This window comes from Sarcophilus harrisii, chromosome 2 (assembly GCF_902635505.1).
Source record: "Sarcophilus harrisii chromosome 2, mSarHar1.11, whole genome shotgun sequence".
Lineage (NCBI taxonomy): Eukaryota > Metazoa > Chordata > Mammalia > Dasyuromorphia > Dasyuridae > Sarcophilus > Sarcophilus harrisii.
Window position 1 is genome coordinate 425,563,531 of NC_045427.1, and position 25,990 is coordinate 425,589,520.

At 38.4% G+C, this 25,990-nt stretch overlaps 1 protein-coding gene across 9 annotated transcripts in view; it reads left to right on the forward strand.

The window, feature by feature from the left end:
* Positions 1 to 25,990, forward strand: part of PTPRT (protein tyrosine phosphatase receptor type T) — a 1,282,972-nt gene that overhangs the window by 1,242,324 nt on the left and 14,658 nt on the right. For all 9 annotated transcript variants that reach the window (XM_031953982.1, XM_031953984.1, XM_031953985.1 and 6 more), the window contains 3 exons: positions 9,462 to 9,611; positions 10,384 to 10,557; positions 18,263 to 18,394. In XM_031953982.1, coding sequence (XP_031809842.1) covers positions 9,462 to 9,611; positions 10,384 to 10,557; positions 18,263 to 18,394 — 456 coding nt within the window. The remainder of the gene's footprint in view (positions 1 to 9,461; positions 9,612 to 10,383; positions 10,558 to 18,262; positions 18,395 to 25,990) is intronic.

Consider the following 25,990-nt stretch of genomic DNA (forward strand, 5'->3'; position numbering starts at 1 on the left):
AAAATATGCTATGAGGCTTTCTAGAATTTTAGACAGATAAAAAATGGGCAATAAGAGATACACACATATATTTCCATTAAACTTTCAGAAAGTTCTTTGAAGGGAAAATATATTTTAGAATAAAGAACTTTTTTATCATCAGAATTGTTCAACAATTGAACTGATGCCTGGCCCAGCAAGATCATAAACTCCCCATCATTGAAAGTTTCTGGTAAAGGACTGATATTGTAGAGGAGAGCCATGTTAAATGATCTCTAAGATCCATTCAATATTGGGGTTTTTTTTTGAGTCTTTTAACAGCCTCACAGAGTTTTGGGGAGACTCCTTTAAGGTCCTATGCAAACTTGCGAGCACTTTATAAACATCAGCTACAGGGTTGGTGTACCATAATACATTGGAAGTCAGGGAAACTTGGGTTTTTATTCTGTGTCTCATAAATTCCCAGAAATTATCATATGAAGAAGAGTTTTGTCAGAGGTTATAAGAAGGTTCCTATAAAACAATATAGATAAAATAATTTGCAAACTTTTACTTGCTATACAAATGTCAGCTATTGTTATCCAATATCATTATATAAGAAATGGCACAATAGATAGGGTTTGGGGCTTGGAGTCAGGAAGACCTAACTTCAAATTCAGCCTCACATACAGTGTAAATGACTCCAAACCCACTCACATAATCCCTCTGTGCCTCAGTTTTTTCATCTATAATTTGGGGATACTAACAATAACTACCTCCCAGGATTGTTTGGAGGAACACATAAAGAATATTTGTCAAGTGCTTTGCAAACTTTGAAATGCTAGGGATGTTTGTTATTATAATTTGCTGAAGGAACTCTGGGGCTGGTCCCATAAGCATAGCTCAGTGGAGCAGCCTATTGAAAGGCCCCATCTCACCTCTCACTAAGAGGGAAAGTGAACATGACAGATTCATCCCTGGGCTACCCCAAAGCAAGTTCTCCACCAATGGTGAGTTTCACCTACAAACAAGAGCATGTTGTGAAAAATCATACCCTTCTGGCAAACCAGAGAGGACTAGTGCCCCAAAGTGCCTCACTCAATTCCAAGGAAGCTTAGTTTGGGGAGAAATCTCATTTGCTTTCCAATATCTCTCCCATCTATAACCTCTTATTGGTTCTCACCACTCCTTATCATAGTGCATGTCTTGTTATCTCTCAACTAATCAGCTACAGTATTTTCCTAGGTGATGTTGTCTTCTTTCTCCATTCCATATGATACAATTTGACAAATAATTTTTCCCAAAGTAACTCAAGGCAGAGTTCCAGACACTGTGCTAGGCACTAGAGATACAAAGAAGAAAGCATACTGAATTAAGAGGCAGAGTGTTTGGGTCCAAATCCCAGCTTTGTTGCTCACTACCTGTATCTAGGGCAAATCCTGACTTCTCTGGAACTCAGTTTCCTCATATTTAAAATGAATGGATTGGACTAGATGAGATCCAATGTCCTTTCTAGCTCTAGAGTTATAATTCTCTGATCTGAGGGTGTTAAAAATGTGAACTACTAATTTATGATGTACCCTTTAATGCCTCTTCATCCAAAGATTTCAGTAGCACTCCATGAAGATTGCATTCATTAAGTTCCCAGTAACAACATATGGTGAATCACTGATTAGTTACAGCAGTAGAGACAATACCTAGCTATTAATCAGAGTAAACCAAGTCTATTTAATGCCAGCAAGAGGATGTACAGTAGAAGTAGATGTGATGAAAACTCAGGGGGTCTGGAGTCCAAATAGGAAAAGGGTCCCCACCTGAGCTCAGCATAAGAAAATGCCTTTTCTCTGGAGCCTTTTTGCACTATGAGTGATGGAGTGTCAGCTAAGTTGACTTCTCCAGATCAGTGAGAAGGTGATGATAAAGCACCACATTCCCTTGACCTCTAATTTTCTTGGCAAAATTTAAAAAAGTCCTGGCAGGGACACATAATTACATTGTAAAGTCAGAGATAAAGGACTGGGAGAGCAGAATTCAGACTGATTTCTGAGAGAAATGGTCTTGCTTTGACTCCTTTGGTGTGCTTGGAGTCCTTGGACATGCACCAGCTTTTCTCACCTGCACTGCAAGTCAAATGCAGGGTTCAAGGTCATCTCATCCATCATGACTTTGTCTTTATTCTAGACTTCTCCCATCCATCCCCCAGTCAGGACCAGGCTGAGCACCTCAACTCATTGGAATGCTGTTACCATACATTCTAACACACTGAGCCTTCTTGGTCTTTCAAAATCAGCCTTAGGCAGACCAACCAGGTCAGGGGTCTAAAACATGAAATTCACTGCTTTCCCTAACTGAAGTTTGCAGTCCCACTCCTAAATCATCAGGAAACATACTCAGGAGGAAAATGTCCTGATGCAACAATCCTCATGGAAACTAGTTATTATTCTGCTATTTTGATCCAATTTCAAGAAAATCCATTATAGATCAGAATAGGTAGTAAGACAATAATGTTTGTTTGGCATATAAAATCTTATGACCTGAGTTTGAATCTCTACCTTCCTTCTTAACAGTTAAATTACCTTAGAAGTCATTTCACTTCTTTGAGGTTCAGTTTTTTCAACTTTAAAATTAAGGGAAGAGGTTGAAACCAGTATCCCCAAAGGTTTAGTCCCACTCCATTGTTTTGTTGTTGTTCAGTTGTTTCAGTCATGTCCTATTCTTTATGAACCTATTTGGCGTTTTCTTGGCAAAGATACTAGCTTAGTTTGTTACTGCTTTCTCCAGCTCATTTTACAGATGAGGAACTAAGGCAAATAAGATTAAGTGACTTGCCCAGATTAAGTGATAGCCAGATTTGAACTCATCTTCCTGAGTCCAGTCCTGGTGCTCTATCCTTGTGATGATAATTTATCAACTCATATTTTCATGGCACTTGAAGATTTGCAAAAAATCCTGTAGGTTAAGAAATTCAAGTATGAATAAATTCATTTTGTATTTCAGAAACAGAGATAGATTATGATATGGGCCTTGAAGTTAGGAAAACATGAACTTAGATTCAAGCCACTCTTCTAAAGAGATATCCATTTTCCTGTCAGAGGGAAGCAGCAGGAATGGGATAGGATTTGGGTAGAGTACATTATAAGGCCACACTAGGAGAAGCTTTATCTGGAGTTCAGTTTTTGTGGGGACAAGCTATTTAAACTTAATATTTTTTTTAATTTTAAATAAAAAATTATTAATGATTTTTGTTTTTATAGCATTTACATTTCCCAATGTAGACTCCTTTGCCTTTTCCTTATACAGAGCTATAGCTCTTATAAGAGGGAATGATTTTTAAAAAGATGAAGAAAAAGATTACATGCTATGCCTCTGCAAAGAAACATTCAGAGGTAGCTTCTCATCTTTCTTCTTTAGAGCCAAGCTTGGTCATCATAATTTCATAGCATTCAATTTTTATTTGTTTCTATTGTTGCCATTTACATTGTTACAGCCATTGTATATTGTTTTCCTTGGTTCTATTTTGTTTCACTTTCTTTCTTTCTTTCTTTTTACTAAGGCAATTGGGGTTAAGTGACTTGCCCAGGGTCACACATCTAGGAAGTGTTAAGTGTCTGAGGTCAGATTTGAATTCAGGTCCTCCTGACTTTAGGGCTGGTGCTCTATCCACTGCCACCTAGCTACCCCATTGTTTCACTTTCTATCATAAATTCTATACTTCATTGTATTCATTATGTTCATCATTTTAAAATAACATTCAAATACCATAATTTGTTATCCCTTTTTCATTTGATGGGCACCTACCTTGTTGCCAGTTCTTTGCTATTACAAAAAGTACTGGTATAAATATTTTGTGGCTTAATGGGCCTTCCTTTCTATCACTGACTTCTAAGGTATATGTCTAATAATGGAATCTCTGAGTCAAATGGTATAGATTTGTTCCATGGTGATCATTCATTTCACAAAAATGCAAATTGCTTTACTGAATAGTTGAAGCAATTCATAGCTCTACCAACAATGCATAAGTGGGCTGATCTTTCCACTGCTCTTTCAACGGTGACAATTATCTTTTATCAATTTGTCAGTTTTCTGAGGATAGGTAAAATCTCAGGGTTATATTTATTTGCATTTCTCTTGTTCTGATTTGAAATTTTCTTTCATATTTTGTTTATAATTCTTTTGAGAATTGCTTATCTTTTGAAGACTTATCTATTGGGACAAGTTTCCTATTTTCATTAAGTATTATGCTAACTAGATGCAAAGTTCAAGTGTTTCTAGGCTATAGAACTACAAATATTGTCAATACTCTCCACATTTCCAGATCAAGAGTAAAGCCATATTCATTCTGTTGACCTCTGACATGTCAGCTGTTTGACCTTAGGAAAATCATTCAATTTCCAAGAACCCTAGGCCATACTTTTACAGAGACATTTACATTACATTTACAGAGACTAACCTATCTGCATTATTGGACAGGATTTCTACAAAAGTAGTTCAGTGAAATCACAGGTTTAGATACCCTGCTACTACTACTATCTAAAAAAAAATAGCTGAGGAAATGAAATTATGATGATTTTTCCTAGGTCATATACTTCACAAATGTCAAAAGTATGATTTGAATTCAAGTGTACCAATATCAACAGGAACACACTAACCATTGTATCATACTTCCATTAAGCATCTGAACTAATGAGTGGCAGAGCTGGAATAAGGCTCTCTGCAGATCTCACAGAACCTTAAGTAAATAACCTAACTACTTTTTCTGGCCCTCTCCGCCTTGCCTCAATCTGAATTTAGCCTGAAAAAGTCAGTGTTTGCAATATCTATATGGGCTTTAATAGGCAGTGAACAGACTTGCCTTTAGGTTGAGCCACTCAAGATTATATTGATTTGGTTTTACTTTAAGAAAAGAAAAATTAAGTCACAAGAGAGGCCAGCAAGACTTCGACAGTGTTTACAACAAACATTATGTGCTCTGGATATTTTGGCTGTTATAAGTAACTGAGTTCTCAAGGGTTGATCAGATTGGCTAGGCAGTAGATGAAATAGTTTAAGATGATTGAAAACTGCTTACTGCCCATTTAATCCATCTGTTTCTTTCTCTTGTCCTAACTATACTTAGAGATAGATGTGGATGTCAAACACATAAACAACTTTTCCTAAACACAGGAAATTTAGAAATAGAAAACTACCACTATGACTTTGCCTGATCCTTTCTACTTCCATCAGCATCCTGAGGCCAACCTGTCATCCTCATCTTCATGCATTTATATAAAGCATGATGATCATTAAGTACTTTTCAAAAACCCTGTGAAGCCTCATGTTGTTCAGTCATTTTAGAGTGCCCCACTCTCTGGGACCCCATCTTGAGTTTTTGTGGCAAATGTGTTAGAATGGATTACCATTTCCTTCCCCAGATCATTTTACAGATGAGGAAACTGAGGTAAACAGGGATAAGTGACTTACCCATGGTCACACAGCTAGTAAGTGTCTGAGGCCAGATTAGAACTCAGGAAGATAAATTTTTCTAACTCCAGACCTCGCAGTCTATCCACTGTACCACATGAAATTGTTATTCTTATTTCACAAATGAGGAAACTGAGGTTCCAAGAGTAAAAGTGATTTTTCCAAGATCATGAAGCTAGCATGAAGAATCCCCCTTTCCCCTCCAAACTATCCCAAATTGTGTGAGATAGAAGCTCAAAGGACATCTAGACCAATCTGGACAAGAATTCTTTCAACATCTCCAATAAGTGTTCATACAGCCTCTATGCAAAGACCTCCAAGGAATGTTATTGTTCTCCCCAGCCCAGTAGCCTATAATAATCTCTTTGCATTTTCTTCTATTAAATATGATCTGATTTGTTATGTCCCATTAATCTAGCCTGTCAAAATCTTTGTGGAACTTGACACTATCATCCAGCTGAACTTTGTTTTGTTGTGTTTGTTTTCTTTGCAAAGCAATGGGGTTAAGTGACTTGCCCAGGGTCACACAGGTAGTAAATGTTAAGTGTCTGAGACTGGATTTGAATTCAGGTGCTCCAGACTTTAAGGCCAATGCTCTATCCCTTGTGCCATCAAGCTCCCTCCATTGTAATTTGAATCATCTGTGGATTTGACCAGCATGTCTTCCCTTCATTCAGGTCACCAATTAGAATATATAACACAGGACCACTGTTCAAAATCCCTGGGGCTTCACAGGTCCCATGGAGACCTCCCTCCCCATGGATATGAGCCATTAAGGACTGCGCTCTGGGTCCTGTCATTCAGTCAGATTTTAGGCTGCCTAACTGCACTGTCCTCCAGCCCACATCTTCACAACTTGTCAACAAGCAGAGAAGGAGAGACTTTGCCAAATGCTTTGCTATAATCTAAGAATACTATGTCTACAGCATCCCCCAATCTACCAGTCTAATTATCCTGTCAAAAAAGGAAATGAGGTTAGTCTGGCATGACCTGCTCTTGATGAAGCCATGCTGGTTTTTAGTGATCACTGCTTCCCTTTCTGAAAGCTCATATATCATCCCCTTAATAATGTGTTCTAGAATTTTACCAGCAATACAAGTCAAGCTCACTGCTCTTGAGGTTTTTGTTTTTATTTTTAGTTTTCTCTTTTCCCTTTGATAAATTGGGACAATGTTTGCCCTTCTCCAGTTCAGCACAGCCTTTCAGGAGCCACATCCAGCAGTGATTGCAGAACAAGCTAGAAGGCAAACCCACATCTCTTGATAACTGGTCTTGTATACCTAGGACTGTGCTCTTCCTATGATACCATTTTCCTATATATTTTGTCACAAGACCAAAGAATTTAGGGAGACATTTTTTTCTTTATGTTCCCATCACAAGCACAGTGTAATATAAACTTCTCTCTCTTTTTTTTCTGGGGCAATTGGGGTTAAGTGACTTGCCCAGAGTCACAGAATTCTCATTTCTAAATGAGGAAATTGTGAAACTAAATAGTCCTAAGTTCAGTGCCAGAGTTGAAATTTCAACCCAGATCTCCTAACCTTTACTCTAGTGTTCTTTTGGATCTATCCTATTCCTACATATTCTTCCTTTCTTTCATTAAAAAAGCTTTTCTTCTTAAAAAGTATATCTGTTATGTCCTGATGTGAGTATCCTTTTCCCTTCTCACCCAATAGAAGTATCTCTTTGAACAAATAGGTGCAGTTAAATAAAACAAATCACCATATAGCCACAACTGAAAATGCATGCCTCATTCCACCTGAAGTTCACCATTTCCCTACTGAGAGATGGAAGGCAGGGTCTACCACCAGTCAATCCTCTGAAGTCATGACTTGTTTGTCACATTGATCATAATCAAAAGTCCTCTGGTGCTGTTTTTCCTTTGCAGTATTTCAGTGATCGTTTAGATTATTTTTCTTGGCTCTACTTAATGTCACTCAACATCAGTAGACATGTCTTCCCAAATTTCTTGGAATAGTTTATATTCTTATTTATCATAGCACAATAATATTATATGCTATTTATATACAACAGTTCATTCAGCCATTCCCCAATAACTGAAAGCCCTGTTTGCTCCCCATTTTTCTGTTTTTTTATCATATTTCTAGAATTAGGTTAGTACTAATTTTTTAGTCTTAAAACCATCTCTATGTTTTACCTCCCTATCTGCCTGATCCTCTCCCCAAGCAAAGATAACACTTAGAAGTACAAAGAGAGGAGTTGTCTGAACCTAGAGAGAATTGAATGTCATACATGGACTAGCTTCATTCTCTACACCAACAGTTATGAAAGTTCAGGGAGTGAGACTGTTGTCTGTTAAACTTATGTTTAAGGGGGAAGTTGCAAAGTCTTGGGCAAAAGAGGATGAAAAGGTAAATATCTCTATTGCAGAATAGAAATTTATTGATCTAGAGCCAAAAACAATCTTAGACACCAGTTAGTCCAACTTTTCATTTTATATATAAGGAAAACAGGGTGCAATAAGGTTAAGTCACTTATACCTGAGGACACACATTAGGAAACATTAAAGTCTGGATTTGAATCCTGGTCTTCTGATCCCAGAGCTATTTCTATTCTTCACCTGACCACGTACCTCAGACTTATTTAATGATGATCTTATTTCAGAGTTTAGGGGAGGAAACTGAGAAAGACAAAAGTTAAGTGACCTGTCTAGACTTACACAACCCATGTCTGAGACTGGATTTGAACTTTCTGACTCCAAATTCAGCTCTCTCTCTCCAGGGCACCACTAGCTACATCTCTAGGGTTATCCAACCAGTCAGCATAAGAGCAGAGACTTGAACTGCAATCTCTTGATTTAGGTACAGTATATTTTCTACTTCATCATGCTGTCTCATTGAACTTGATCAATTTCCTTATTTCATTCTAGGAACGTTTCTATTTATCGAGCCAGGATTATGGACCCTGAATAAGAATATCCCTTTTCCCTGAGCAGTGCTTGGGATGAAGCAACAATTCCTTAACCACCAACCTTCTTTTCTTTTTTCTATATTCCATGAGAATTTCCCATGAGTGTAATCTCATCCTTACATCATTATCCCAACATTTCCCCCCAAATGTATATATCACCTAAGATTTGAATCCTGGATCTAGAGATAGAAGGCATGTCAGCAGCCATGTCAGCGGCCATATAGATCTGCCCTCTTAGTTTAGAGATAATGAAACTTAGACCTGCATAGACCTACATGGGCAGGATTTGAACCCACATTCTCTGACTTCTAATCCAGTGGTGATCTTCCTGTGATGTCTGGCTTCCCCCCCACACCATATATGATGAGAAGGGCATATTAGCCATTAAAGATCTACACATTGATTTCTCTTGGGAGCTCAGTTAGTTTCCACCAACAAAAATGATCTTTATATCATAAGGAATAGCTTTGGAGAGTATGCAATAGACATCTAAACTCATGTATTTGTAGAATTGGAAGGACTCTTAGAGGTCATCTAGTCCAACCTATCATCCAGGTTCCTCTCTCCAACATTTGACAGGTGGTCATTGCTGCATGGAATAAACCTGGGCTAAGAGCTTCTATGTTCATTACCCACATCAGGGGAACAAATCCATCATTATTAGCTTTATAAATGTTTTCTGTCAATGCATGTTTCCAATCTCAATGGCTTTCTAATTGTAATTGAGCCTAAGCACAATGAAAAGATGCATGGTGTAAACCATTCATGTCACCGATGATAAATTGTATATGAGAAGTGTGGTATAAAGAACAGTAGACTTGAGATCAGATAACCTGGATTCAAAACTCAGTTCTAGTAAATGGCTTCTGTTTTCTGGGTCTCAGTTTCTTCAGCTGTAAAATCAGGAAGTTGGACCAGCGGGTGATTTCTAAAAACCCTTCTAATTCAATATCTCAACAACTATGCACTATGATATGCATTTCTTATATTAGCCCAAGTTCTTTCTTAAGCCAGTCTCCTCCACATGGCAGGTGTTACTTCCCACTTGGATTTCATCATGTAAGGTCATGAGAAGATGCTTTACATGTCCTCTCTTTCTTTGGGCTTGGCAGGAGCAGTATGTGTTTGTCCATGATGCCATCTTGGAGGCCTGCCTTTGTGGCAACACAGCTATTCCTGTGTGTGAGTTCCGGTCCATATACTATAACATTAGCAGACTGGATCCACAGACCAATTCCAGCCAAATAAAAGATGAATTTCAGGTAAGAACAGATATTTTGTGACCAAACATGAGACAAACTAATTTGGCCATGTACATTTGGGCCATGTATATTTGGGCCAGACATTTGTTCTGGCAAGGGGACAGATTCATCCTTTTTGGATACCTTTTCCTATATGTGCAATAATATTACATTATTAGATTTCAAGAGGACTAATTCTTCTGAGAACTTTCAAAATCTGTAATGCTGGAAAAGACACATTCTGGAGTCAATGGGCAATAATATATATTCAAAGAAAGGCTGACTAAGATCAAAACTCTTTTCCATAAATAGGGAAGAACCACCAACAAATCCATCTATTATGGTTATGTGACCTTTATATTTTCATATAAAATCCATCATGTGTTGTAACTAAGAAATTTCCTAGCTGGAAAACAAGATCAGTCAATATTTTTGCATTATTGGGCTCAGAGTACAAGCCTAGGATCTACTGGTGCTAATAGATTTATTTTTTAATAGAATATAAGACTAGGCAGATGTACAAGGTACCATCTCTGTTTCATTCCCAGAACATGAGAAGTTGGGGGAAGAGGAGAGATTTGCAAACATCAACCTAATCAGAATAGTCTTTGATAGGAAGAAAGGAGAAAATCCAGAGCAGGAGGCAGCAAACTTCCTTAGAGAAAAGGAATAACATAAAGACAGCCACAGAAATGAGGAAAGTCCATCATGGATCTGAATCCTTTTGGGTTTCCTACAAATAATCAATCCGGGTACAGATTTCTCCACATTTTCTATGATTATCTCCCCACAGACGCTCAATATTGTGACACCCCGTGTCCGGCCTGAGGACTGCAGCATTGGGCTCCTGCCAAGAAATCATGACAAGAATCGCAGCATGGAAGTCCTCCCTCTTGACCGCTGTCTTCCCTTTCTTATCTCTGTGGATGGAGAATCAAGCAATTACATCAATGCAGCATTAATGGATGTAAGCAGATTTCTAGCTAATCCCTCTAGCTCTCCTTCCTACAGGCTGGATGGACTAAGCCAGGTAGTAGGGGCCGAACATGGAGCCCTGCTCCTCCCAAATAACATGTGTAAAGTAAATTCTGCCTTCTGGCTCCTGAAGTAGTCAGACAACTGCTCCTACATCTGTAAGACGTTACCTTTTTGTAGGGAAATTTTCCTTTCTATCCCCCCTCCCACTTCTAAATTCTCTATCCAAAATAGTGCAGACAAGTTCCTAAGGATCTTACTGTCTATGTCAATAGAATCCAAGTTTGGGCAAATCCTATCAATTTTAATGAATGGACCTAATGATAAAGCATGTGGCTATTATCCCAACTTAGCTAAGATCAGAGAAACTCATCACTAGAGTTAGCCATTAAGTCATGAATCTTTTTGTCACAAATACTCACAAAGACATCTTCTAGAAAAACCACAGAGAGGTTGCTATAAGTGTCAGGGGAGGGATTTCCAAACCCATGAAAACCCAGATCATTTGAAATATTGAAGAAGGGAAAAGCTCCAAATCCCTTTGATTCTAGACCTAATCTGGTTCTTCTTGTTGTCTGCTCAGTTTCAGGATCTTAGTTTTTCCCTTTCCCTGAAAGTCATGTTTAATATCTCAGAATTGTCAATTTTTTTCAAATCTTTTATTGTGAGAAGAGCCCCTAGAATAGGAGCTGAAAGAACTAGTTTTCATACTATGACCTTCTTCAAGAAGCTTTTCCCAGGCCCCTTTAAGCTTAGTACTTTCCCTCTAAGATTATTTCCAGTGAATATTGAATATAGTTTATTTGTAGGTAGTTGTTTGCCTATTGCCTCCCCCTATTGAATTGTGAACTCCTTAGTGGCAGAGAACTTTTCTTTCTTTGACTCTCCAGCTCTTTCTTTGCACATCACCTGGTATATAGCAGGTACTTAATAAATGTTTTCTGACTTAACTTGCCACTAACTTACTGTGTGATCTTAGTCAATTCATTTGCTTCTCACTGGGCCTCATTTCCTTCCTTTGTGAAATAGGAATCTCATGTCCCCCCTGCCTCCCTCACAGGAGTGTAATAGTGAGAAAATGGATGGGAAAATGCTTCCATAAGCCCCAGCAGGTAAAGCATCAGCCCTCTCTCTTGGGAGTTTTATTGCCAAGGGCTATACAGAGCCTCTTCCTGAGTTGTTGTCCAAGCTCTGATCAGCTTCTGTTTAATATTCTAAACCTTCTTTCTTCTAAAGCACTCCTGGCAGCCTCCTTGGCAGATCACCCTCCACTGTGCCTTACAGGTAATCAGTGAGATATTTGTCACTACATCAAGTCCCCAAATTTAAGAGAATCATGAGTTTTGGCCCCAACTAGACATTTTACTCATTGGCTTCCTATGGTCAAGGATGATGATGGCTATATGATTACATAATATCAACTGTAAAATCACAGATTACAAGATGAAAGGAACTTTTGATATCACTTCATCCAACACTCTCATTTAATAACGGAGGAAAGTGAGGTCCCAAAGGACAGAACCGGGATTGGAACTTTAGATTCTTTTGATTTCGCATCCAATGAATTTTATTTTTTCCACACTGTACCATTGTTCTTTCCAGCATACATCATATGTTTGGATGTTTGGGAATCATCTGGATTAAGACTGAATCATACAATATCCATGTAGATGTTTGATACTCAGAAGTTGTGTGTGTGTGTATGGGTTAGTAAGGCTGATCCCATATTTTCTGAGGAAGCATTCACTTCTCATTCTGTTTCTTTTCTGTATACCACCCTTACGTCTTCCCCAATAGTCCCAATACATTTACTCTATACATCTTTGTCCCTAGTCGAACTTCACATTGAAAGTCTATCTAGCTGGCCCTTTGTCTATTATTCAGAAGCTTATGAGGCTTCCTGAGGTCAAATGAGGACCATAGGCTAGGCTGATGCTAATTGTATTCACTTTGCCACAGGGCATTTCTCTAGTTCGCCTGTCATCAGGGTCTTTTCCTTTTTTTCTTAAGAGGGGGAGGGAAAAAAATCTCTTATCTGTATTCCAGCTTAGTCTGTGTATTATCTGGTAACCATAGCAGCTTTCCTCCTGGTGGAAAAATATGAAGTCCTCTGGGTTAATTTTTAATGTTTCCCCTGTAAAGGATGATGTTATCCACAGAATGGATTGCTGGCTGATTCCTAAAAGCCAGCCAGAGCACAAGTCTTGAACATATTTGCAGATAAGGTTTGTCAGATATGCCAGGCTATTAGAGCATTTATCATGGGAGAAAGTGGAGGACCAGAGACCAGGCTCCCTACATCCTGAAGCTCGGTTTTCCCCAGTTGTAAATGAATCAATCCCAGGTCTGCTGGAATCTGCTTTTCACTGAATCCAGAGCAGTTCCCTGGGAATTCACAGGCTCTGCTCTAGAACACAAGGCCGGCAGGTGAGCACCAGTTGTATTGCACTGACCAGGCTGAATTCAAGGCCCTCATCTAGCCATAAGCTGTCTGTCTGTCACTGAAATGTGACCAGGGACACTCAATGCTTATTCAGCATTTTCTCCCGCAGGAGATTTCTCCTGAGAAAGCAAAGTGAGGGCTTTTCTAAAACATTAGCAAATAGGGGATGTAGTCGAGGGTTTACTTGTTTTTGGATACCCAATCCGACTTTTCATAAGGTTAGGAACTGGGGGAAGCTCTGATTTGAGGGAGCTCTGTCACTCACTGTATCACCAAGGGCCAGTCACTTCTTCCTTCAGGCCTGTTTTCTCCTCTGTAAAACAAAGGGCTTTGATTAAGTGATCTTTCAGGTCCCTTTTACCTCCCACTTTCTAAAATTCAACAAGGACTCAGTTGGGAGCCTGCCTTCTCCAAGTTACTTCTTACATCTTCAAATGTTTTCTTACCTTATTCTTTAATCTGAGGTCCACGAAGTTAAATATATACATATATGTATATTTTTGTTAAATGTATCTCAATATAGTAGGTTCCTTTTATATCCCCTTATATTTTATTTTAGACATTTATAAACTTTGTTCTAGACAGGGCTCGATAGACTCCACCACACCATACCATGTGGCCAAAGTGAGCCACGACACAAGTGAAGGTCCCTTTCCTTATCTGGCCCTTCCCATGAGACATAGAACCATCTTGCAAAGCGTGAATGTTTATAGTCATCCACACATACCTTTGATCTGGAAAGACCATGCAACTTGGCCCAAAGTGGTAGAAGTGCACGAAATTATACACTATTCAGAATTTGTAATCATCTATCATGAATTTTCCCCAATACCTTGCAGAGGGATTTACACAAGAGCTTGCTTAATATTTTCTGGGGGAAAAAAAGGAAAGAAGCAAAGGGAAAGAAAACAGGGCCAAGATATGCCATTTAAAAGGCATTTTTTAGGTAGTTTCATATTCCAAATAATATACATCAAGGTGTTTCAGAGAACAAGCTGCTTTCTGAAAACTTAAAAGCTAAGCTATGGTACAAAGAAACTACAAAGTACAGACTGCATCAGGAGTTCTGAATTCAAATTTTGACTTTACCACTAATTTGCTGTGTGACTTGAGACAGGACACTTCCCTTGTTTCCATCTTCAGTATTACTCTCTAAAATGAGGATTTTGAATTGGTTGATCTTCAAGGTTACTCTACAAAGGAATATTCTGTAATTAACTATAGGTTGCTAGGCCTCACTATAGTGCAGAGAGCACTGGGCTAGACTCAGGAAAACTCATCTCCCTGAGTTCAAATCTGATTCTAGACACTTACTAGCTGTGTGATCCTGGGCTGAGTCAGGTTCCCTATCTGCCTCAGGTTCCTCATCTGTAAAATGAGCTGGAGAAGGAAATGGCAAACCACTGCAGTATCTTTACCAAGAAAATCCTAGATGAGGTCACATACACAATAACAAAATAATTAACTCCAATCAAATTCATTAAAAGTCATTCTTATCTTTTTATAGAATAATTCAGGACTTCTTAAACTTTTTACACTCATGATCCCTTTTCTCCCAAGAAATTTTTATATAACCCTGAGTTTATAGTTACAAAAATTAGGTATATGAATCAAATATTTACTGATAATAAATCATGTAGAAATATATTTTAAAACAATTCTTTTTATCATTTTGTAAAAATAAAAGCAAATGTGCATACTAATGAGATAGATGTGCTTGTTTGATTGTTTTTATATAAAGAATTAAATCTTGGCAGAATAATTTGATGCCTTTTACGTTGCCAAATTTTTCAAGACCTCCACATTCAGTTGTATGATCCACAGTTTAAGAAGTTTTTGGCTCAAATCTTACCATCCACTGACTCACAAAAACAAACCCAAAGGACTCCATCATGCCACAAGCCTTAAGCTAATTATTGGGAAGTTAGGTGGTATAATGGGTAGGTGTTAGGTATTGTTGGGTGTTGAATCAGGAAGATCTGGGTTCAATGGTGACAGCTCGTATTTCCTAGATGTGTGATACTGAGAAGTCATTGATTTTTTTCTTAGTATCAATTTTCTCTCCTATAATATAGAGATAATAATAGCACCTCCCTTCCAGGTTTTTTGTGAAGATCAGGTGAGACAATTTTTGTCTTTGCCAACCTCTAAAGCTGTAAATAGCAACTCATTATTATTTTGTGTAGGCAAAAAGATTTCAACTGCATTTCTTTTTTTTAATAGCCTTTTATTTACAGGTTATGTGTATGGGTAACTTTACAGCATTGACAATTGCCAAACCTCTTGTTCCAATTTTTCCTCTCCTTCCCCTCACTCCCTCCCCCAGATGGCAGGATGACCAGTAGATGTTAAATATATTAAAATACAAATTAGATACATAAAAGGTATACATGACCAAACCATTATTTTGCTGTAGAAAAAAAATCAGACTCTGAAATATTGTGCAATTAGCCTGTGAAGGAAATCCAAAATGCAGGTGGGCAAAAATATAGGGATTGGGAATTCAATGTAATGGTTTTTAGTCATCTCCCAGAGTGCTTTCACTGGGGCGTAGCTGGTTCAGTTCATTACTGCTCCATTGGAAATGATTGGGTTGATCTCATTGCTGAAGATGGCCAAGTCCATCAGAACTGGTCATCATCTAGTATTGTTGAAGTATATAATGATCTCCTGGCCCTGCTCGTTTCACTCAGCATCAGTTCGTGTAACTCTCTCCAGGCCTTTCTGAAATCATCCTGTTGGTCATTTCTTACAGAACAATAATATTCCATAATATTCATATACCACAATTTATTCAGCCATTCTCCAATTGATGGGCATGCACTCAGTTTCCAGTTTCTACCCACTACAAAGAGGGCTGCCACAAACATTCGTGCACATACAGGTCCCTTTCCCTTTTTTATAATCTCTTTGGGATGTAAGCCCAGTAGTAATGCTGCTAGATCAAAGGGTATGCACAGTTTGATAACTTTTTGAACATAGTTCCAGATTGTTCTCCAGAATGGTTGGATGTATTCACAGTTCCACCAACAATGTATTAGTGTCCCTGTTTTCCTACATCCCCTCCAACATTCCGTATTATCTTTCCCTGTCATTCTAGCCTCAACTGTATTTCTTTTAAGATCTCCTATATGTCAAATTCTCCTCTGACTTAGACTGGCCTGCCCCTCCCCAGTATTCTAAGGAACATTATAACTATTCTTCATTGGTTTCCCTGCAAAGTGGTCATGAAACCACAAGCTATTGGAAAGCAACATGAACAGCTGTTGGAGTAAATTGTCTGGAGCCACCTCCTGAGGGTTACTACCCTCAGAAAAAAAATGATTTTTATTTTTAAATGATTCTTCAACCTGAATTCAAAAAGAAAAAGTTTGAAAAGAAATGCAATTTCTGCCTTCAGGGCAGAGCCCCACCTATTCACTGGAAGGTAAATATGGTAGAATAGAGAAAGAGCTAGATCTGGCTTGAGAAAGACCAAGTTCAAAACCTGCCTCTCATATTTCCCAAATATAAAATCACAGACCAATTCTTTAACCTCTCTGTGCTACAGTTTCATCATCTGTGAAATGGGAATTAAATGCCTATGTCTCTGGATGAATGGAAGGCTCAAGCTAGATAATGTAAAGAACATAACTTGCAAGTTTTAAAGCTCTGCAAAAATGTCAACTATTACTATTTCCTGTTGGCTGCAGCTTAGGCAGTGCTCTCCCTTCAATGACCTTCTCCAACATTTATGGTTTCTGCTTTGCAGTCTAGAATTTAATTATACCCTATCTTCTGTGGTTCCCTTCCCCACCTGTATTAGTCTTGTTTCCACAGTGAGATTGTTATGCACTTCAAAGGAAAGGAGTAACTGGAGCATGAAGCCAGTGCTTGGCCGGCCCAAGTCTCTGGGTGCCATTTGTCCCTCTATTTGATCTCACCAAAGTGAGAGAGGCACATTTTAAAACTTAGACACTCATCCCCAACCTGATACTTTGTACTGGTCAGTTTGTGGAGTCATGAGATCCTAGACTTAGTGCCAGAAAGAATCTCAGAGACCATCTAGTCCAGGAGTTCTTGACTTGGGCTCCATGATAACTTCTTTTCATTATCACCAATTCTCTTTGTCATCTTTTGGATTTTATTTTATGTATTTAAAAACATGATTCTTTGAAAGAATCCACAGAATTCACTGAATGGCTAAAGAGGCAAAGGATACCAAATTTGAGTTCTTATCTACTGATCCCATCCAAACCCTCATTTTGTAGGTGAGGAGCCCAAGATGCTTTAGTGTCCAGAGATTCTTTAGTCCAGAGACCTTTTGTGATTAATCCAAAATTGGTAAATGATAGAGGTAGGGTTTAAACCCAGGTCCTCAGGCTCAGAATACAGTGTTCTTCCCACACTGTACCATATATCCTCACACATAAAATAAGAAACTATTTGAAAAGGAATAAGCCTAAGATAACAATGCATCTATTTGCCTACAGATGGGGAAACCTAGTCTTAGAGAAAAAAGGTGCCTTGCTCAAAATCACCTAGCAAGCCACTGCCATTGCTAGGTTTAGAAAGCAAGTCTAAACTTCCAGTGAAAGGCTGTCTCCACTAAGTATGGTTAAAGTTTGCCTATGGTTTGTCTCAGAGCAAAACACTGGAGGAAAACTCTTCTGCCTCATGGTATTGTTCAGCTACTTATCTATTCTGGTATTCACTAGCACTAAATGTGCCAGGACTTGAGCATCATACTCAGTTGATGCTAGGGAGATATCGCTCAGAAAATTGCTAGCTTCTGGTCCTCCCTTGAGATTCCTAAATCTAAACATGCCCTTTTCCCCTAAGGAGCTTTGGATCAAAACCTGAAGTCACAGACCTGCCTTAACCAATCATAACATCTCCAGCAAATAAAGAAGAGGTGTCCTTTCATACCCAGATGTGCTGTGGTTGGGAAACTAGAGGAAAAAAATCACCTCCCAGTATTTTTCATTTCATATTCTAATCATTATTATTTGCTGAGTCCCAAGACATAAATAATTTATTTGGATAATCCCTATTCTGGTGACACTTTTCTAATGAAATGTCTTAGTTTGAAGGAGAATGATTCCATTATGAGAAGGTTTCATTCACACTGGAGCTGATAACGAGAAGGTCTCAATGCTTTGTATAATCAGTTTAAATGACTCAGATGGCCTCCTGTCAGCCTCATGGGTCTAATAGTCATCTGAATAATGCTGATTGATGCATTTTTTAAAAGCCAATATTATTCTTTTGTCAGAGCCACAAGCAACCAGCGGCCTTTATCGTCACTCAGCACCCTCTTCCCAACACTGGAGCTGACTTCTGGAGGCTGGTGTTCGATTACAACTGCTCCTCGGTGGTGATGCTGAATGAGATGGATACTGCCCAGGTAGGTGCCAGCCTGGCCTCTGGCACAGACTCACCCTGAATGGGCCAAAAGAAGACAGGGCTTAGGAGGTATGACCAAAGTGAGTCTGATGGTTATAAATGCTATGGCCATTAGATGGCATAGACTTGGAGTTAAACCTGGGCTCAAACTCTGCCTTATACATGGACTAGCTCTGTGATCTTGGAAAATTACAACTTCCCTGAGCCTTAGTTTCCTCATCTTCAAAAAGGGCATAACCATTGGACTGCCTTCACAGAGTTGTCAGATTAGATATAAATATACGTAAGGAGATATGAAAACCTCTAGTCTCCTTAGATCAACTTTCATGCCTTTATCCAAATAAGAAATGCAACAATAATAATTTGTATCCACATAGTTTCTTATAATACCTAAATTTATTAGCTCATCTGAGTCTTATAACAGTGTTGCAACTTAGTACAAGTATGATTATCCCCATTTTATAGATGAAGAGATTCAGTGCTGGAGAAATGAAGTGATTTACTCCTAAGTCACTCAGCTAGTAAATGTTGAGACTGAACCCCATCCCAGCTCTGGTGAATCCCAGCTAAAAGCTTTCTTTATTCTAAAGAAATAGAAATGAAAATCAGGTAGGGATATCCAAAGCCTTTACCTTTGACTGGACAGAAACAGAATAAAGACACCACTAGCCAAGTGTGAGCTAGTTCTACTGCCTTAGTCGAATTGAAAATCATCAGGGCAAGGTTCTAAGAGCTCACTGGATTTCATTGCTTTGTTTATTCTACTTATTACCATGCAGAGGAACTAGTCACAAATGGGAAGTCTCCATTACTAACGAAAGATTAGAGTGCCTGAGAAAATGGCCAGTGCCATTTCTCACCAGTCCCACTTAAGTGAGCATGAACACCCATCCCAAGCGGATGATCCAGCTAGAAATGCTTTCTATTCTAAAGACCAGACAATAAGGTATATCCAACTTTACTTTACTGTGAACAAAACAGAATAAAAGGAGCCCAGCTAGCCAAGTAATGATAGTTCACTGCTTAGTAATGAAATCAGTCAGGCAAGGCAGAGAGTACGATGTTCATTTGTTACTACTACTATGCACAGAATCACTCTCTATCAATTAGTCGTGAGGAAGTGGCATGTAATTACATCCCCACACACATCCCAAAAGGATTAGGATGGCCTTCCACAGAACTCCATTATATAGTGTGCCAAGTATAAATTCTGGGGCCATATTAAAGATAGGAATTTCTCCAGCCTCTTTTGAAATATGTATGGTCATATCCAAAACAGATATTCCATAATTCTATAATATGCCATTAGATGGAATTTCACATCATTAAAGATGTCATACAAAGAGGTCATACCTAACATTTACTCTCCTTTCTTTCTTTTAATCTACTTAAAACCAATAAAATGGGCATCTCTCTCTCTCTCTCTCTCTCTCTCTCTCTCTCTCTCTCTCTCACATACACATATATAGACACATACATACACACACAAAAAAATATAGGTATTAAACCAAGTAATTCTCTTCTATAAAACTTGATTTTCTTTTTAAATATATAATATGTTCAACCTATAACTTTCAAAGCTGTCCCGTTTGTGCTTTTTATTCTTGATTTCCTTTTGTTTTCATCTCTGCATGATTTTTAAATGACCCCCCCTTTTGTTTTACCTATTCTTTTCCCTGGTGAGAATATATTTAGAATTTTTTGCCCAGTTCTGAATACTACCCTTTAGGAAGGATGTTGACACAGTGCAGCATTCCCAGAAAAGGGCAAACATGAGGGAGAGGGGACCAATGATCATTTCTTTGGAGAATTCACTGAGAAAAACTGTGATATTTATCCTGGGGAAGAGAAAACTTAAAGACTTAAGACTTAGAATGATCTAGTGCAGGTACTAGCATGCAAAGACAAATAAAATAGTGCCTGCTCTTAAAAAGCTTATTATTAATTAATCATCATTATCAAAGGTGAACAAGGAAAATTAGAGAAAGTACTGACAGCTGAGATATTTTAGAAGACTTCATAAGAAGGGCACCTGAAATGAATATTAAAGATGAGAAGGAATAGATTCCATGGGGGAGAGAGAAGGGAATGACAGTATTATGGTTTGTCCAAATATTGAGGCAGGATATAAAACATTAAATTTAGGGAATGGGTAGTATTCTGGTTTGGCAAAATCATAGAGTTCATGAAAGTTACATAAAATAAAAATGTAAAGGTAGGTGGAAGTAACCTAACTTTACTGATTATAAAAGAACATATATACCTGGCAAAAGATTTGTATTTTAGACCATAAGAAATGAGAATCCACTGAAGTTTTTTAACTGAGGACATAGTTAAACCTGTGCCTTAGGAAGATTATTTGGGGGTGGGGGGGGGGGGGGGGAAGGAGAGATAGCTACATGGCACAGTGGATAGAGCACCACAAGTTAGGAGGACCTGAGTTCAAATCTGTCCTCAGACAATACTTCCTAACTGTGTGACTCTGGGCAAGTCACTTAACCCCAATTGCCTTAGCAAAAAAACAAACAAACAAACAAAACCAAAAAAAAAAAAAAAAACAGGACAGCTCTGCAGAGATTGAATCAGAAGGGGAAATGACTGGATGTAGAGTAACCAATTAAAAGTTCTTTGCTACAGTATAAGGCAATAGCAGGTGATCAAGTCCTGAACTAGGACGGTTGCTATGTGCATGAAGACAAAGGAAGTAAATTTGAGAAATGTTATGGAGGTAGAATTGACAAAAGAGCTTATTGATTGAATTAGGGAGGGGTTGGAGGGTGCAAGAGTGGATGGGGAATCAAAGATGACCAAATTGGGAACATGATTATGGTGGTGATCTAAATAGAAACAGGGAACTTGAAATGAAGAGAATATTTTGTTTTATTTTGTTTTTTGCTGGAGGGGGGATTATAGGAGGTGAGATGAATTCTGTTTAGGGCATATTGAGATTGAGATATTTATAGGACATCAAGGATGAGATGGTTAATATTTAATTTATAATACATAACTAAAATTCAAGAGAGAGATGGCCTGAATTTATATAAATTTGAGTCATCTACATTGATACTTGAACCTATGGGAAACTGATAAATTTTCCAGGAGAATTTTCAAGTGAAAATAGAGAGAAAAAAAAAAGAGGAAGAGAGAGAATGAGGGGGGAGGAGAGAGAGAGAGGAAGAGAAAAAGAAGGGGAGAGGGTGGGGACAGGAGAGAGAAAAGGGAGGTAGAGAGAGAAGGAAAGAGAGACAGAAACAGAAAGAGAGAAACAGAGAAACTGAGACAGAGCACAGAAACACACACAGAGACAGAAAGAGAGAGAGAGAGAGAGAGAGAGAGAGAGAGAGAGAGAGAGAGAGAGAGAGAATAAATGAGCATAAGCATCTCATACAAAGCCTTGAGAAGCATCCTATTTAAGAAGGCAGAGCTTGAATGTTGATCAAACATAGGGGAATAAGAAATAGGTGATAGACATGAGAGCTTTAAGAGATTAGTGTAATGGGAGCCAAGAGAAGAGTGTCTGAGGTAGGAAGGAGGAGTTGACAGTTCCAAAGTTACAAAGACTATAAGGAGGATGAGCATTGAGAAGCCATTATATTTATCAGTTAAGAGATTGTTGGAGACAATACTTAGGCAGTAGAGACAGGAGGGCAATATGGGACAACAGCTTGAGAGATTTATAGGGTCAAGTGAAGGTTTTATTTTGTTTTGTTTTAAAGGACAGGGCAAACTTCAACATGTTTGTAGAGAATGAGTAGAGAGCCAGTAAATAAAAGTAGATGAGAGGGAGGGCATGATAAATAGGACAAGTTCTTGGAGGATAGGGAAAATTAGAAGATCAAAAGATAGAGTGGTTGTCTAGGAGAGGGACTACTTCTTCAGAGACAATCACAGAAGAAGAAATCGTGGGTGAAGACGGAGATGGGTTTTGAGATATAAAGTAAAGGAGAAGATAGAGTTTATGGCAGATTGCCTTTTTTCTTAATAAAGTAAGAAGCTAGCACATCTGTTAAGAAAGGAGCAAATACAGAAGGTATTAATGATTTTAGTAGAGAAGATGTGGAACAGCCACTGAGGGGCATGGAATATAAAGTCAAAGCTGTCATATGGAAGATGGATTAAATTTATCATGTTTGGCCTCTAAGGGAAGAACCAGGGATAATTGATTCAAATTATAAAGAGGCTGATTTCAACAACCTCTTTTTAAAAAAGCTTCCTAACAATTAGAGCTGTCCTACAATGGAATGCCTTGCTTTACAAGGTAGTGAACCCCCCAACACTAGAAATATTTAAGCAGAGAATCAATAAATATTTGTTGCAGTTAATTTGTTGCAGAGGGTCTATCTGCCCTCTCGGGGAGGAAGTGGGGGGAAGGAGGGGAAAAATTGGAACAAAAGGTTTGGTAATTGTCAATGCTGAAAAATTACCCATGTATATATCTTGTAAATAAAAAGCTATAATAAAAAAAGTAGTCCATCAATACCTGGTTTGGGCTGAACACCATAGGAAATCAATGGGTGGGCTTGCTCAGAGTAAGCACAAGACATCACCCTGGCTACCAAGAGCTCACTCTCTAACTGAAGAAATAATACAAAGATAGATGATAGAGAATTTATTAAATGCCTACTATGTGCCAGACTCTGTGCTAAGTGATAAGGATATAAACACAAGTAAGCTAGATAGTCCTTGCTCTTAAGAAGCATTCTAATGGAGGAAGACAACACAAAAAAGAGCTGGAAAGAGCTGATGTAGAAAAGGTTAGAAAGTGCTTTGAGAGCAGCAGCTCATCTAGGAGAGTTGATCAGCCCGGAAGCAAAGTCCAAGTTTTAGGTAGAGATAGGGGAAGGGAGGTTGAGGATGATGGCCAAAGTACAAGCAGCAATGCTGAGCAGATGGCCAGTAAGTGAATTGAAATACAGGAAGCATTTCATTAGTAAGACTGTCCATGTCAGCATTTTACACCAATAAAAATGGGACTGAATTGTTTAGTATGACTGGGGAAATGGAAAGACTGAAACACATTGCTAATTGTACAATACAGATGAAAATGTAACAGGGATTTAGAGAAGAGAGAAACTAGCCAACACAAAAACCAGCTGAAAGAACTGAGAATGTTTAGCCTGTAGATGATTCTATACAAGGATATGCTTGTTGTCTTCAAAGGGCCAATGTATGAAAGGGGGTTAGGCTTGTTCTTCCTGGTCCTATAAGATAGAGCTAGAAGAAATAAGTGGAAATTACTAAGAGGCATTTCTCAGATTGATGTAAGGAAAAATCTCCTAGCAATTCCTCATGTGAGGAGTTGCAGGGTTATAGATTGAGTTAGAAGATACCTTCAAGGTCATCTAGTCCAAACCTCTCTTTTTAAATAAGGGAAAACTGAAGCCCAGAGAGAACAAGGGGCCTATAAGCCATACAGGTAGTGCTTGACAGAAATGGGATTTGGACCCAATTCTTCCTATTCCATCACAATTAGAAGAAAGGCAAGGAGGGAAAAAAATCTCAGGTATATATAGATTAGAGCTTTTTCTTTTTCCATGAGTCCCTTCATCCATACCTGCATGCCTATTCCTTGTACAGGCTGCTCTTAGGGTTGGTGAAATACTCTCTTCCATGGAGGATTAGCAGAGCCTTACTTCCAGAAAGAATAGAAAAAAGGAAAAAGTGATGGGAATTTAGGGGACCAGGATTCAGAACTAGATTTTAAGATCTATCAATCCAGAAATTATCTTTTTGGACCTATGAATTGCTCAGTCTGGACTGATCCTTTGAAAACAGTTTCTGTGTATGCAAAAAATAAAGTCTGGAGGGGCAGAGGGATTTGCTGGCATATACAGTTGGCAAGATGCTCTTGAAATCTGCAGATGAATAGAGTATTTATTTATATAAATATTTCTATGATGCTCATCACAGCAGCAGCTGGGCGCCTTGCATCATTATAAAAGAAAAATTAAAAATAAACAATGACACATTGGGAGAATCAGAAAATCCTTTGCCAGGCAATTTCAATGGCACCTGGAAATGCTACCTTTTAAAGATACTGTCAGCATTTGTCTGCCACAGGGCTAAGGCCAGCCTGAGCCAGAGAGGCCTGACTGAGCAAATAGGCACTAAATAGAATCACACTGTACCTTGGAAGGCCAGCATTCCTATAAAGGAATGGGTTAGGGGATGGTAATGGGGGAAGAGGGGAGGGTACACAAACCAACTGTAGGCAAATGAAAAGTGAACCTCCAGGATGGTGCTGTTGGTGATCTCAAAATTTTGAACCAAGGAGTCCAAGCCTCAGTGTCCCCAACCTAATTCTATTTGTAAAAGAAACCTTATTGGAGTAGCCTAATGCGTTAGAAAGACAAAGTCAGGAGATCTGGATTCAAACCCAAGATTTAGAGGCTTGCTAATATGGTCATGTGATCATGAATTATTTCATTTCACTACATCTCATTTTCTTCATCTGTAAAGTTATATACCCTAATATATCAGGGTACTGTAAGAATTTGGTGAAATGATGTATGTGAGCTGCTTTGTAAACCTAATTGCACTATGGAAATTTGAGCAAAAATTAACATTCCTCAGTTACCCTCTATTTTTTGCCTTTTGGGGTTCATTTTAAAGTCAATTTTTGAGTGAGTCCTGGTCTTAAACAAAGAAAGAAAGATTAAAATAAAAGAAATCAAATGGAATCAATCAGAAGAGATTCAGGGGGCATAGCATTTATGATGGTGATGAGGAGGAGTCAGGACAACAGGAAGGTTCTAGGAGGAAAGAGACTATTTTCTACAATGAGGTGTATCTAGCCACAAGAGTGGAGAACATCCAAGGTGTAGTCTAATGGTTTCATTTAATCTTGTGTGGTCTACATGACAAATATCAAGAGGTGTTAGTCCTCTTTGTGAACTCAACTCCAAGCTCTTTTCACCATGGCAGGTATGTCATCCACACTTTTTTCTGGGACATTCTTATCTATAACTTTGTATAAATTCTCTGTAGGATGTTTATGACTTGTAACCTTTCCCCTGTTTCTATTTTCCTTAATATTTCCTCTGGATCCTTATAGCACTTAATCAATTAATTAACAAATATTTTTATGTTCCCATCAAGTGCCAGGCACTGTGCTAGGAACACAAAGTAATCAGGGTGCTTACATTCTATCCAGAAAGATAATAAGTACCTATAGAGGTTCATTCTAAATAAAGACAGGAAGGTTATGGTGGTAAGGGAGTGCAAGGAAGAGGGGAGAGGAGGAGAAGAGGGCAGAAACAATCATTAGGAAGAATCTCATGTGGAAAGTGGCATTTGAACTGGATCTTGAAGAAAACTAGAGCTTTAAAGTCAAGAGGTAAGGAGGAAGCACATTCTTGGGATAGGAGATGGCTGATGCAAAAGGCAGGGAAATGAATTGTCATGTATTAAGACATAAAACACTGAAAACAACTGGTTTCAGATGATGGTCTTCTCGTGTACAAGGGGGAAGGGAAAGAGAAAGTTTGGAATTTAAAATGTAAATTTAAAAAGTTAAATGTAAAAGAATTGGAAAGTAATTTGGGACTAGGTTGAGAAGAGTTTTAATAACTTGGACTATCTATATCTTGATTTTATT